Source organism: Sphaeramia orbicularis, chromosome 16 (assembly GCF_902148855.1).
Source record: "Sphaeramia orbicularis chromosome 16, fSphaOr1.1, whole genome shotgun sequence".
NCBI lineage: Eukaryota > Metazoa > Chordata > Actinopteri > Kurtiformes > Apogonidae > Sphaeramia > Sphaeramia orbicularis.
This window is the reverse complement of record NC_043972.1, coordinates 19,954,169-19,970,692: the sequence shown is the minus strand read 5'-3', so window position 1 is coordinate 19,970,692 and position 16,524 is coordinate 19,954,169. Positions and strand designations below refer to the sequence as shown.

The 16,524-nt window shown below is 36.8% G+C and overlaps 1 protein-coding gene across 1 annotated transcript in view; it reads right to left on the bottom strand.

The window, feature by feature from the left end:
* Window positions 1–342: 342 nt before the first annotated feature.
* atg5 (ATG5 autophagy related 5 homolog (S. cerevisiae)) overlaps window positions 343–16,524 on the bottom strand; it is a 56,742-nt gene continuing 40,560 nt past the window's right edge. The window contains exon 8 of the mRNA XM_030157477.1: window positions 343–1,196. Coding sequence (XP_030013337.1) covers window positions 1,060–1,196 — 137 coding nt within the window. The 3' untranslated portion in view covers window positions 343–1,059. The remainder of the gene's footprint in view (window positions 1,197–16,524) is intronic.

Below are 16,524 nucleotides of genomic sequence, written 5' to 3'. Positions count from 1 at the left end.
TCCTGACCAATTAATTAAGATCTGTAATGAGGCCTTACAATCTGGCATTCCAATATGTATGAAGAGATAAGACAGAATGTCTCAGAACATGAGGGTTAGAAGTTACATATGCGTCCTTCACATAGACATCAGTGTGTGTGTTGTTCAGTTATAGAAAAATGCTAACACTGGAGCTATAGATGAAGCTTGGAAGTTTGTGGCCGTGCACCAAGGTTCTGTGGAATGAGTTCAGGCAACAACCTCCAGCCACAGCATCTTCTCAACCTTGCAGATTAAGAAACTGAAGACAATGGACCACAAATGAAGCTAAAGAAGCTAAAATACCAAGTGAAATTTTGTTATGTTCGTAAGAAAGTTGAATTTTTATTGAGTGGAAATGAAAGAAAAATGAAAACACACTGGAGTTACATTGGTTTAATTAATAATATTTTAGTGCTAGTTTAGTAACGTACCAGACAATGACACTAAATATTTGGCTGTTTGTTAAATAAATTCTCTGATATCTCAAAGGTAAAGACAGTCAGGGACCAGACAAACCAGCCTCACCAGTTTGTTGATCAGTTTCACTGGTCTGTCCCCTTTATATTCCAACTCATTTGTTAAACGAAGCCAACGCAAAAGTAAATCAAGTTGAGTTTTTGGAGATTACAAGCGCTTGTCCGGGTTCGGAGTGATGATATAAGGATGAAAAGCATCGACGTGTAAACTAAGGCAACTTCAGCAGGACTGCCCCAAAAGGACGAAGATGGATCCATCTCCTCCCATGAACAGGTTTGTCTGTTCAGAGAGGCAGAGGTGAAAACGTGAGACAGAAGAGGGAAAAAAATGCCCCTTCACCAGTAGAAATGTCTTTTATTTTTGGGCCAAAGGAGAAACGAAAACCGATCATTTCATCGCCTCCTAAAAACAAGTCTTTGTTCGTCTCCTTGTTAAAGAGTCCGTTGCTCAGTTTCCATCTTTAGTGCTACCATGTCTGAGGAAAACCAGCCGGCTGGCACGCTCACTGGTCTGCGGGTTAGATGGCCGTCACGGTGACGGCGCAGGCGGGTGGGCGTGGCCTCAGTCGGTGGGGGTGGGGATGACGCAGATGTGCAAGAAGTTGTCTGGGTGGCTGAGGTGTTCGCTGAGCCACTGCAGAGGAGTCTCCAGCAGCGGCTCGATGCCGTGGATCACCACCTGGTAACGCTTCTGCTCACCTGGACACAGAAAGAGAAAGGAACACAATTTAACAATCAACTGACACTAACACGGAGCTATCTATCTAATAAACAGAATGTCTATCTAATAACTACTGTACTCACTTTTCACCATCCTATGCACACATCTAAGTATGTATGTGTGAATGTCTGACTTGATTGAAAATGGGGAGGGGCAGGGGTGTGTGTTTTTATACTTTTTTTTTTTCCCTATTCATTCTACCGTCACAGAAAAAATGACTAGACCAACCCTTGTTTTCTTCAATTTCTTGTTCATTTTAATACCTTGTACAACTAAAGGTACATTTGTTTGGACAAATATAATGATAATAACAAAAATAGCACATAAAAGTTAAATTTAAGAGCTGATATCTATCCATTTTTCATGGTTTTCTTGATAATAACCAAAATCACTTAAGTTCTTCCATCAATGTTTATGGCATTGTACTGACAAAAACAGTGCTTTTAGGTATTCTCTGTTTTCTTTTCTGTCTATTTTAGTCAGATAATACACACAGGAGTTAGTACTTGATTGCATAACCATTGTTTTTGGTGACTTGATGGTCTAATAATTTTTTCCACGACTGTAGCTCTTTTAAAATTAATAAAATTAAATATTTTGTATTTTATATTGTGTATTTTTTTACTCAGGAACCATCTCCGTAAGTGCACCTGAATTTCGTTGTGTATGCTCTGTGTACACAATGACAATAAAGGAATCTTGCAGACACTAATGATCAAAATCTGGATTTTTTCATTATTTTGCAACATTTTCTTTAAAATAACTATTTGACTGGTAGTTGACTTTTTTATTACTCAGAAGGGAGGAAAAAGTCTGTAATGTCTAATTGATTTGTAAAAAGATCTTGTGTAAATGATCAGCCTAAAATCAGAAACAAATTTGCCTAGGTCATAAAAATGTGATGTAAAATAAGGATAGAAGAGAAAGGTACTGATACAACACAAATAGAAGATTAGAAATCTTGAGTGAAGGACAAGAAAGGAAAGAGGAAGTGAAAGAGGCAGATTGAAAAAGAGAAAAGGAAAGGAGAAGGCAACAGTATTAAGAGAAAAAAGGAAAGGAAAAAATAGTAAAGAATGAGAAAAGACAAGAAGAGTCTTAACTGAGAAAAAAGATGTGGGAGAAAATGAAATTTAATGAAAAGATAAAGAGGTGATAATAAAAAGATGAAAATGATAAGAAAGATTAAGAAATGAGTCAAAATTAAGAAAAAGTGTAGTGAAGAAAAGGGGATAAAGAAAGGAAATAGTGGTAAAGATAAGGAGGCAAAGAAGTAACAGACAGCTTGATGTGATGAAAGAAAAGCCAAAGTAGAAAACAGGAAGAAAGTCAGTGTCGAAGACGACACCACAATATATACACAAGAAACACCACCGATGTTTAGTCAAGACACGTAAAGAGAAAGCAGAGAAAGTTTTCATGCGTAAAACAGTTGAAACCGACTGCGAATGTGACAGTTGATTGTTTATGAGATCACCAAATTTTTAACTTTCACTCTGACAGGTTGGACTTTCATTGTGTTGTGGCCTCCTGCTGCTAAACCCCGCCTTCGCTGAAACGCTGCAACCACAAACGATCTGTTCAGAGCAGTGAGTTTCTGAACGTCCTGAACTTTCCCATCTTATACAGTCATCAGGAGGAGATTTCTGAAATATACAAACTATGGTAAAGCGTGAGTGTATGAGCGACTCTGACAGATTTACTGGTCAAAACACTGCTCTGTTATTACAAATGAGCGACAAATTATAGACCCAGAGTGTAAGATTTAGGAGAACTGAAGAAATGGATTTTTTTTTTTTAACATAACAACACAACATGGAAAATGAACAGCATGGGACAGGAGGGGTCATCTATTATTTATAATTCCCACAGATTGGGTGTCAGTTTCGATATTTATTTTATGATTGGGATAAAACAGGAAATTCAGTCATCTGTAAAAAAAATCATAATAGCAATAGAGCTGTTTCTATAAATATGCGCCTTTAATATGAGAAGTAAATAATGAATAATTTTAAATGAAATGAGGAAAAAACACTTCCAGCCAAAAAAAACCCAAAACAATACTATGGTGCTTCAACTAAAACCATCTTAAAAATTAAAACACATGGGATGGGGTAGGAGTCATTCTCTTGGACTGGAATGAAATGGGACTGGATCTGAACCAAAGACCAGGAAGAAGTGGTCTTAGTCTGGATCAAACTAAACACAGTTCTGTTCATGTACGGTGTGGACAGTTACTGGACGGTTCTGCGACATCTGTGACATGTTGGTCCCATATGAACCATCTCGGACCCTGAGAACCTCAGGAACTGGTCTTCTGCTGGCGCCCAGAGTCAGGACTAAACAGGGTGAAGCTGCGTTTCAGTTCTATGCAGCTGAACTCTCAGTCTTCCTGATGATGTGAGACAGGCCTCTACTGTGACAATGTTTAAGTCCAGGCTGAAAACACCTCTGTTCAACTGTGCATAGAACAAGTGAAAGGGTTCTATCTGCACTTTCCTCTTTTACTTTGTTTTAATTGATTATTATTTATGTTTTATTGATTATGTTTTAATTGTAATTATGTGTTTTTAACCTGTCTCTTTTCCATTTTTGTAAAACACTGCGAATTGCCCTGTGTAAGAATTGTGCTATACAAATAAATCTGCCTTGCCTTCTGAGTTCAGGTCCAATCACAGGACGTTGGATGAGGGTATTGTTGCCGAAAAACAGAAGGTGGAAAAACAAATGATGTCAGAGACAACAGTCTATAAAAGGAGATGAAGCCAATGTTTGACCGGCCAATGTTAGACTAGGAAAGTAAAATGAACCAAATGTATATGATGTAAGGAAAAAGTTTTACATGTGAAAATGAGTTAGTTAATCCACTTTAACCTGCAGCACTTTGTGCAAAGTGTTCTGTCACTTCTGTAGAAACAAAATCATGATTGAAAATGGGTTCAGATCATCTTCATTATCAAATCTGCAGAATTTTTTTGTTTCATTTTATTCATTTATTATTTTTTGGATGCAGTGTTTCGGTAAAAACAAGTCATATTGTGAATTGTCATTGTGAGGTTGATGACTCCACAGCATCATTGTATAAATGTGTTGGTTTTCTTTGGCCACCGGTTAGTCGTTAGCAGCATTAGCTGCTCACCAGATCACCACGAGACCACATGCTGCATATGCTTCACAGCCTCAGACACCGATTAGTCATTTCTGTATTATATCTGTAGACAGTAAGCAGCCTGCATACACACATGCACATTCACGCACATACCTTCAGTATGTTTAGTGTTTAATGCCAGTGTTTTGTGATGCTAAGATTGTACAGACTGACAGATTTGATTCATTGCACACTTGTTATTTGTGACATCAGTTCACTTTGTTTTTTGGATCTGCTGCTAAACAAGTAGTGTTTAACTGGCTATTTAGGATATTTAAAGACATTGAAATCACAATAACGGGTCAAAAAAGGAATTTATGTCTTGTGTGCAAATGTCATCCTATAGTTTCTTCTAAGTTTTAAATGTTTTCATTTCAAGTCATTTGTTGTTTTCATCAAATGAATGTTAGATGTGTAGGTGAAGTCGGGTTCTGTTAACATTTCACTGGAAACTCACACTTGTCAGATACAAATACGACAATTAATTCACTGCCCACTGAGAATGAATCACATGAGGATCAGAGCAGGTGAGAGACTCCACTTGGTTGAAGATGAAACCTGAGAGAATTAACAGTTGATGTGGGGCTCCTTTCAGTTTTAATGTTAAATGAACAAAAAAAACCTCGTCATTTGAGTTGTACAGATTTTTTCTTTCTCTTTCTTTCACCATTCAAAGACATGCACTGATAGGTTAATCTAAATTACCCATAGGTGTGAATGTGAGAGTGATTGTTTGTCTCTGTATGTCAGCCCTGTGATGAACTGGTGACATGTCCTGGGTGTACTCCGCCTTCACCCATAAGTAGCTGGGATAGGCTCCAGCGACCCTCGTGACCCTAGTGAAAATAAAGTGGGTTCAGATAATGAATGAATGCGGTTTTTATTTTTTGTTTTTTTTTAAGACCTGGACACACTATTATTGTCATGTGGTTCTGTTAGACATTTTTTTCAGTGAATCTGCTGGTAGTCATGTAGTGATTATACACATTTTGACATCTCTCAAATATAAGTAAAGATGTTGGACGTCGACATCAGATCATAAACTACACAAAGTCGAAATTAAAGACCTGTATATGCACAGGAAAACATTCAAATGCAAGTCAGACCATCTACAAACTGACATATGCACAAAACTACATCACATTTAGAGTAAAAAAATCTGAGCTGGTGAGAATATCTGTAGCTATTTTAATAATAACTTCACTGAATTATGAAGACATTTTTTTCTTTTGAAGGACCTGAGCATACTGATACTTGTTATGTTTTCTGCAATATATTAGCATTTTTTCAGAAAATTTACTGTTAATCATGTATTGATTACATGCATTTCGACATGTCTCTGACTGTACAGGGTGAGTCAGAAAAAAACGCTCTTTTCATTTAAAGAAATTGTACCACTGAAATGGAAATGCTTATTTTTCTTTTGATCATACAGTCATATTGATGTGGTTATTGAGCATGTCTGGCGATTGAATCATTGATTTATGGCATAGCATAACAGAGGGAATGTCCATTGTTTATTGTGCACCGAAATATCTGCCAACACAGTTTATGCCACCGTGAATGAAATTGAAATTGTCAACCATTACAGCATGTTTACTCGCCATCAAAATGTTTTGTCTCAACGAAGTCGTCCGGCACGACCTTCAACCTGGCTACCATTCAGATTGATGCAAATCTGTGCTCGTTGTCGCATCTCTAACACAGTTCTTCTCGCCATTCGTGTTCGTCGTAGGGCTTGGATTTCAGCCGTGATGCGATTTCGGAGTTCCTGAAGAGTTTGTGGAACAGTCTGATACACACGGTTTTTAAGATACCCCCACAAGAAAAAATCAAGGGGGGTCAAGTCTGGGGATCTAGGTGGCCACTCTCTCTCCTGACCCAAACAGACAACTCAATGAGGAAATAATACCTGCAATCGCTGTGGTCTTGCCATGATGAAAACTCCCTGGGCACTGTCATGTAGGCCTATGTCCTGAGTGTGAAAGCAAAGCCCCGACTCCTGTAATTGTTGTCAATTTCAAGTTTGTTCACTGTGGCATACATTGTGTTGGCAGGTATTTCAGTGCCCAATAAACAATGGACCTTCTCTCTCTTATGCAATGCAATAAATCTATGACTACATCACCAGACATGTTCAATAACCACATCAATATGACTGTATGGTCAAAAGAAAAATCAGTGTTTCCGTTTTAGCAGTACAATTTCTTTAAATGGAAAGAGCGTTTTTTCTGACTCACCCTGTAGAAAAGATTTCAGGCCTTGAAACCTGCGCAAATGTGACAGAAATTAAAATTAAAGTCTTATACAGTCGCAGAAAAAAATTATTAGACCATCAAAAGTCACCAAAAACCATGGTTATGCAATCAAGTACTGACTCCTGTGTGTATCATGTGACTAAAACAGACAGAAAAGAAAACATGGAATGCCTAAAAGCACTGTTTTTGTCAGTACAATGCCATAGATATTGATGTAAGAACTGAAGTGATTTAGGTTATTATCAAGAAAACATGGAAAATGGATAGATATCAGCTCTGAAATGAAACTCTTCTGGGCTATTTTTGTTGTCATTATTATATTTGTCCAAACAAATGTACCTTTAGTTGTACCAGGCATTAAAATGAACAAGAAATTGAAGAAAACATGGGTGGTCTAATAATTTTTTCCGCGACTGTATATGCACAGGATCTTAGAAACCCACAAAACAAGTCAAGTACTAATATGGCAAATGTAATATTACATATGATCAAAACTAAATAAAATTTTAGTCTAAAATCTGAGAAGACGAAGAACTCGGCAGCTGTTTTAACATGTAATCTGAGAATATAAGCATTAAACCTGCACCTGCATGTTTCTTTAGTACTAAACAAGCTAAATCAGGATAACATTTAATTGTGCCCACTCTCACATGGTCAGGATGTCCTGTCTCTGTATGTGACAGACTTTTGCTGTTCATCACTTTTCTTCTCACACGCATCTTCATTCGCCCACCGGTTAAATGACATTTTAGTTCCACGTAATATCAGGAGGACGGTTGAGGCAGAGTGGTAACCGTCGGTCTGAAAAGCGGCTCCACCCGACACCTGCTCGTCGACTGGCAAACTAGCAAACTAATGTCAGGAACACAACGAATAATCTGCAAAGCAAACACTTCTTCAGAAATTCACAGATGTGTAAATTCCAGGCCTAAGGTGTGCAATTTAGAGACGAGACCCGCCTCTGCTGGACACTGAAAATTATGGCACTGAATAAACTGATGTGAACTCAGTCTATTTGTACAAAAACTTAATTTTTGTAGTCCATAAAGAGATAAATGCTGCACAGGAGCAGGTGCAGATTTAAGGTCAATAGGTGACGCATGGGTCGGTCTCAAAGGGATTCAGAAGGAAACCAGTTGCAGTTGTTATGCGTGTATATACTGAATGCGTGTATATACTGAACCCAAAAACAAATTTCAAAACCATTCTTGCATGCAACTCTCCTCTCCAATGATCCTTCTGTTGTCTGTAGAGGCTCCACACGATATCTGAAGCAGTGTTAAGATTAGTGAAGTCATTACTCAAGGAGTGTTTTGAGTGGGAGGTGGCTGTTCTGAAACCTAACAAACAAAAACACTTAAAATGAAACAGGAGCACATTTTGAATATTTTTGCATTGCCGTTCTAAGATCTTTTTGATTTGTAAAAAGGCCAAAGAATTGGTTTCCTTGTAAATGCTAAACTCTATACATTAAACAAAGTAGATACTAAAGTGAAGGCAATAATTTCAACAAAACTGAGTAAAAGAAACATCCTAATTTCAGGCGACAGACATAATAAGAAGCAATTTAACATATAAAATAATAATAAAATAGATAAGATCAAAATTAATCATCTAAAACTTACAGTGTTAGGGGTAAAATGTGATAAAAAAACTTTGTATTTCAATGCCTTAAAAATAAAAATGAAGTCCCTTTAAGATCTTCTTCAGGTTGCAGATGCACAACTTCCACTTTTTTTCCCAATATCGGTCAAATCATCCAACAAAGGAAACATTAAACTATAATTTGTTTGATAAGAGTTCACATTAAAAGACAAATGTGAAGTCGTATGAAACACAAAAAACAAGTAACATCTTTTAAAAGTAGAATTGGTGTCCCATGTTTGTGTGAAGATTCTTAAGGAATTTAATAAAAGACTTCAGTGTATTTTTTTCTCTTCATTTTATCCTATTACACAATTGTGTGAAATCTGTCTTTCTAGATAGCAATGTTACCATTCCAACATAATTTTGTCTTATAGCCGAGACAAAAGAGGAATTTCTGTTTTTACTTGGAACAAACAATAGTCTTATCTATAATTAAACTGTTATCAGACTTACATTACTGTGGCACCACTGAGATAAAATCAGTACACTGAGTCCAAGTGAGTGTTAAGTTGTTCCTGAGAATCAGGCGGATGTACAGGCAAACTGAAAATGTAACGCCTCCAGCCCGAAAAAAATACTATGACGATCAAACTGGCAATGTACAAGTGATAAGAAATGATCAAATATCAAAACTCAGATTAGTTTTACTGCAGGTGTTACTCAAGTTTAGTTGGGTATGGCCAAGTATGACTAAAACTAGTACCAGAAATGAATAAATAAACTTTAAAAATGAGGAGTAAAGTCTTATTCATTAGATTTTTTTCCTTTTTTTTTTCAGTTAGCATCTTTGTTTTATGATCCCACATTTACAGTATGCAGATTCAGTTGTTAATTACACCACACATAAAAAATAAAATAAAACAAAACTAATTATTTATTTATTCATTTATTTTAAATATATATCAAACTTACTACAATCTGAAATATTATTCTGGAAATTGATGTAAAGATGTAAATTGTGCTTAATACATTTCATGTTCTTCTTTTTAATATCTTCTTTTCTTTTACTTATGTGGCAACAGTTTGTACCAGTTCAGGAAATAGATGATGATGCGCAGATGATGAAGACTGGACTGCTTTCTATTCATGAATTAAATATATACAAAAAAAAAAAAAAAAGAAGAAGAAAAAACGGACAAAACACAAGCAGAGTGAGGTTCACCACCTTCACCCACTTGCAGGCTGCTGATTCACAAGAAAATAAATAATATTGTGCAATTCTGCCGCTAAACTAATGTTCTATTCATCCTTAAGGGGAAGTCCAGGACATTAAGTGCTACAGTGAGAAATTATTTTTAAATCTGTCAATAACCAACAGATACGAAATCTACTTTTTTCAACGTACCACCGCACCAGATTTTTAAGAGTTAAATACTGTGTGTTCATGTCTTTCTGCATCTAAAACCACTGAGCCACAGTATTTCCTTTCTGGGTTTTTGCAGCCACATGATGCTATCTGATGCAATACTGTTAAAAATGTCAGCTGCTTCTAAACATATTCATCTCCGTTTCAGACAGTAACACATTTTAATGTTTTAAAACACTGAATCATATTGAACGTGATGGGAAAATAAATTAAAACTAGCTATTCCCTTTTAACATCAGCTGTGAAAAATAATAAATCGGGCTGATTCATGGGTCATAAATGTTGGTAATTTCACATGAAAAAGAGCGTCTGGTTCATGGTGAGGACAGAGTGAGCAACTTGAGAAAAATGATCAGTTTAGTTGAGTGGGACAGAAAGTAAAAGGTGTCATATTTGCCTGGGGTATCAATACTGAAAACACACTTTCTCTAGTGCATATTCTCACACACACACACACACACACACACATTAACCCCCTCCTCCCCTTAGTCCTGGTGTAGCTGCCAACAGACGGGCAGATGTGGGTGGAATGGGTGTTGTTCTTACAGTCTCATTATGAGAAATGGGGGAAATTTACAACAGGCCACGCCCCCAATCACCAACACATACAGACCCACACATTGTTCTTGCATGATAATCACTGTGAGATGCAGTTTGTGTTTTTAATCACTGAAGCGATGCGATGACCTTTTGATATTTTGTCTGATCCTTATTTTCAGAGACTTTCAGCGTCGCAAATCAGCTCAAATCGGCTACACTTGTCATGGCATTTTTTTGTGTTTTGAATGAATGAATGAATGAATGTTTTTTTTTTTTTTGGTTTGCACAGTAATCACCACACACAGTACAACAACTACAATAAACACAAAAAATAAAAAAAAAGGAATAGGCCAGAAGCAGAAGCTTATTTTTTGCCTGTCCTTTTCACCTGACACACCACTTACATTAATCTAAATGTGTACATCAGTGAGCACTGTCAATACAACAAAAGTATCAGTAACAAAACAAAAACACACCTACCATCTCCACTTAATATTCCTGAATGATCTTATACTTAAAGCATTTTTTAAACTTTATTAGAGAAGTAACCAACTTAAATTCATCATCAAGTCCGTTCCATAATTTCACACCCACAACCGAAATACATCTGGACTTCGCATTTGTCCTCACTTTCATACACTCAAAAATATAAAGACCTCTTAATTTATAGTTACTCTTTCTTAATTTAAAGAACTCTTGAATGGTATTTGGAACAATATTATTTTTTACTTTATAAATCATCTCTAATATTTTAATATATACAATATCCGGCAATTTTAAGGCATTAAGCTTTATATAAAAAATAAATAAATAAATAAAATGTCCACTACAAAGGACATTTTATTAAACAAAAATTTCAAATATGCATCTGAAAAACTGTGGCATCATATGGTTTCCAATCAAGGCATTACTTAATATATTAAAAAAAAAAAAAAAAAAATTACTGGGTCTCAGGAGAAAGATATTGGCCAAACACTGGTATATCTGCTGATATTGGCCAACATCAGTATCAACATATCCTATGTCATTTCAGTGATGGCAGTGACAAATATTTATCTGCTATGTTCTGTTAAAGTTTGTTTTTATAAATATGTAAGATTAAATTCAGGCTCATTCAAAGAAAATGTACATAAAATAGACAGATTTTTAAACAGTTATGATGACCTATCATAATATATAATTCTCCTGGTACAAAAGAGGGTATAAATAACAATAAAACCTAACTATACAAAAATAAAATATAATTCATCCAACTATCAGTCAGTTTCATCAATAAGTGATGTACTTTGCTCCCTCACTTCTTCGTATTTGTTGTGTTGATGGACACCAATAATTAGAAAGCTACATCCAAGGTGTATATCTACACAGAACACACCTATAAGTGTGTTTTATATAGCTGTCAGTCAACAGTTTATTTGTCACAATGAAGGGAGTAATGCACTGCTCTATGATTTCAAACAGTAAACCCCCTCATATTAATCTATTACAAGAAAAACACTGATTACAGTAAGCCCGGAGGAATCGATTCCCCTGAAACCAAACCCGTTAGAGTTCAGGTGCAGCAGAGTTATCGCATGTGGAAAGATAGACACTACAGCAGGAATGTCGTAGAGGAATAGAAATATAAAGAGGTGTTTTCCCTCTGACTAACACTCAGATCTGTGATTCATTATGTTGTTACCGTGTTGACCATCAGCAGGAAAATGTGCAACTGAGGTCAACAAATCGCATTCATTTCTGAGACATCAGGCAAATAGATTCTGAAGAAAAAAAAATTCTATATGTTTTAAAAAATCAGCGTATTTTAGTTTTGTTTTTTATTCGTGTCATCTCAAAATATGTTCCAATTCTCTAGTTTCTGTCAAGATACTATTTCAGTACATTGCTGACTGTAATTTCAAGTTTTGTTTTTCACCTTGATATATCAAAACTGCTTGGTTTTATGTTGACTTTTTACTTTGACAAGGTCTGCCGTGTATCTTATCTTTTATTTGATTTAAATAAATTAATTTAGACCCTTTTGAACCCTGATTGGTGCTTCATTTAAGAAAGAAGTTTATAGTAAATGAACATACAGGCTCTGCTGGTAACTGACTGATGTGGACCTGGAAATGAGTTTTATGGTACTATGATGTCAAACCTGATAGGGTGTTTGAAGAAAAGGGGAGACGGAGGAGGAAGAGGAGGAGGAGAAGATGAGGGAGAAGACAAAGAAGGAGAAAAAGAAGATGAAGGAGGAGGAGGATAAGATGAGGGAAGAGGAGAAGAAGAAGAAGAAGAAGAAGAAGAAGAAGAAGGAGAAGGAGAAGAAGATTCATAATCATCTTACCTATGGGGGTTAAGTGCCTTGCTCAAGGGCACATCAACCAGCAAGGGGAATCGAACCAGCAAACCTTTGGTCACAAGCTGCTTGTCAGGACAGCAAGTGTATTGTTTTGGCTGAATTAAAGATAAATTCCATCTTTATTCTCCAAGTTACAGTCCAATTATGTCTGTCTTAAAGTAGCCTGTTTGTTTTAGTTCTGGGACATAAATCTCATTCTATTCATGGAAGGACACTTCCACCACAGTAGCAGCAGACAGAAGACTTTTAGGTGTTTAGGAAAATGCCTCATGTCAGCACAAAACACCACACTTATCAAATATACTTCCTCCCAACCCCAAAAAATTATTAAGCACTTGTGTGGACTGTGGAGTAGCAGTGGTTGCTTGGATAAAACCGGACTAACACACACACGAACACACCCTGTGGTTGAGCGGTACATGACCGTTGGCCAAAACGTCATGTTTCATCAGCCGAGCGAAGCCAACCACCATTTAAGAAGACCGCAACGGCGCTGTGTTCTCAGCCAAACACAGTGAGACTGCACGACTGGCAGTCGGTCACAGAGCACTGACTGGCTGAGTAAACGCCGATGAAATGTTTTTATACCACCAAACTGCTTCCGCAAAGTCACTATCTTTACAAACATAATCCCTGCTTGGATGACATTCACTGGAAAAGGGTTTGTGAGGCCTCCAAAACACCAGACACAGGCCTGTAAGTTCAGACCATTAATCGCCCTGTTCTTTTTAACATTCATTTTGTTGATTTAATGGGTATTATGTTCATTTCGACTTAATGTTATGAAAGACAGTGTGTAGTGCAATACGGTACAGGCTGCCTACGACCGCATCCAATATTTGCAAAATAAAAATTCAACCACAAATTACATGCCATATTTAACCCAACACAGATAAGAATAACACTGGTCAACAACAAATTTATTGTTTAAGTTTTTTGAGCTGATTTAGGATAATTTTGGTGTGCTGAATCCAAAAATCACATTAATTTTGCTCAATCAGGTCAACTTTCTGAACTATGCTACATATTGGCTTTTTAACATTTTTGCTTACATTTATGGGCATTTTCACATCATATGATACAAAATTCTTTCATATTTCTTGCAATAAACGAGTTCTGAAGATTTTACTTTCGCCAGTTTATGATTAATGTTTTTTTAATATTACAGGTGAATGAAATGGCTTCGACTAGAAGATCTTGCAAAAATAAGCCTGACGTATTCTGCTACATCTGCGGTGAATACACCATTGTACCTAACAGGAATCAAGTCACAAGTTTCATAAAGTGTGCTTACCAGTCTTATTTTGGTATTAATTATTGTATTTTGTGATCAAATTTTTCAAAATCAAATTAGCAAAAAACCCTGACCTGATTGAGAACAACAGAAGTCATTTTTGGATTTAGCGGTGCAAAATGGTCCTAATTCAGTTGAAAAAACCTAGACAACTTGCAAAAAACATTGTTTTGTCACCCAGTGTAATCTATATCATAATACTGGTGTGTGTGTGTGTGTGTGTGTGTGTGTGTGTGTGTGTGTGTGTGTGTATCTGCACAGTTCTGAGAAATTGAGACCTTTTAACTGGCCAATTTGGCACCTACAGTTGAGGAATAGCCCCATCGCCACATTAAATATCTCAGCAAGTTGATAGGACCAATATTTTGGGAGATATTCATCATTTTGGAATACAACAGTCTTACAATCACGTTGCATTGCCCATGACGGATGCTGGGAAGTGTAGTAACATAAAATGAAGCTAGAAACAGGAACGAAGCATTTACTAACTTCAGTCCTCAGATATCGGTATTAATATGACCTGTAGTTCCCCACAGGTCAACGCGCTAGTGTGATAATATTAGCCCTATATTAACTGGAATGTCACTGCTATGGAGGGATTTGCAAGGCTACGTTTATTCTTCCTCTTTTTCTGTCAAAAACAATGAAATATGATCTGTCTCAATGATAAAAAATTAAAGTTCTGATCGGAATTTGCAGGACTTGCATGTCACTATATTCACAGAAGGAGCAACCTCAAGTCCCAGATGATCTGAATCTGTATTTTTAGGGCAGGAATGTGTAAAAGTTGAAAGAAATGTCTTTTTACCAACTTGATTTCCCTGTAAAGGAGCTATATTTTATTTCTATATGTACTGCTTCATATATAATCTGTTTATTTTTCTATGTCTGCATCCCTTGCCTATTATTTAGCATATTGGTTAAATAATAGTCAAGTAAAAAACCCTTTAAAGTTAAGATACAGTTTTCCTACTTGTACTTCAAATTGATCAAACTCTGCACTAGTTTTTACCTGAAGATCCTCAGTAGTGTTTACTTTATTCATTTAGTATTGGCGATAACAGCAAATATGCATAAACATTTTAATTTCATGTTGTTTAATGTTGTCTATAACTGTATTAAATGTAGTCTAGATGCTTTTGAAGACTGAAACAGCAACAGAGATGAGACTAAGTAGTACTATTCTCCAACTCATCACAATTATATTATAATTACAGAGGAAACATTGTGAAATGTTTGCCAAAACAGCTCCAAAGCTGTGAAAAACTCACACTGGCTTTACAGTAAAACTGCGCAGTGAGGATTAGAAAGCAAAAGAAGTGTGCTGACCACAGTTTAATCAACAATAAGCCGAGTCATCGAGCAGCTTTCGAGCCATTCTGAATTCCCCTCTCATCTCACACGCCCGCGCACATGAACCATAACCCACTATCTGCTGTATCAAAACAGCCACTGAAACCTGCACCCCCCACCCCAGAGCTTCTGAGGTGAAGAGATCCGTATGACGGGCAGAGCTCATGCCAGTCTGGCTCCTGGTGCTGCCTGCATGAGGAAGCCTGCCAGCAGTGAGTGGGCGGGACCACAGATGTGACAGACAGGCGACGTGGGAAGAGGACGACTGGAGTATCACGGTGTGAATTTGTCGATCAGAAAAGAAGGAAGGGTCGGGTGGAGTTGTGTGTGGGCTTGTGTAGGGGGGTTTAAGATGGGGTGGGGGTTTTCCTCTGATTATTCACAGACAAAAATCAGTGTGGGTTTTTTTTTTTTTTTTTTTTTACCTCTGATAAAACCTGAGAAGCAAAAACAAAAATCTACAGCTTTGCTTACGAGAAGCGCCTGTCAGCACACGTGTGTCATGTGTGGGCAGTGTCACGCTACAGGCTGTGATTTAGGCTAAATTGGTGCCAAAAACACTTGCTCAACAACACACCTGGGTCCAAAAAATCTTCCACAGACGTCACCACTGACCGCTGGTTACAGTAACATGACAGTTTGTTTGTTGTTTTCCACTTTGTGGGGGAACAAGCTGGCCCACAGCTATGCCGAGTTTACTGGTTCGGAATCCCTTTTTTTCCGCTTAATTCAAGCCAAAAAACTTTTATTTGCTGCAAATGGTTTGTGGATGCCTTAGGGGAATGTAACTGAGTACTTTTACTTAAATACTAATGGGAGGTATTGTACTTACCCAAGTATTTAATATTTTTGAAGTACATCACAATAAACATTGGACTTTTTCATTAACAGCTTCATTTCCTTTTATAGTTTTTCTTCTGTGAAAAACAGTGCATCTCCCTTAAAATAATATTCAACCAGAACCATATAGACAGAGTGACTGCTGTTTGAATATTATTTTACTATTTTTTAACTGCTTTCTGCTGATCATAATAATATTTCAGTCTTTGTGATGCTAGGCAACGTTATGCCTCAGAGATGTTTGACTTGAACCAAAGGGCGACGGTCATAAACCCATAGTGCTGCGGACTACGGCTGGTTTACAATAACTCTGTTTTATTGGCAGTCAATCACGGATTATAACCAAAGTGAAAACACAAAGTGAAAGTGCATATTCATCTCCCTATGATTAAGAATATGATTTCTCAAGAATGGCCTCACAGAATGTCTTAAAATGTTAGAACTTGTTCATTTGCATTCAAATCAACTGAAAATATTGTGGTCTAGTGACACAACTCATTTAACTTATGGTTTTTG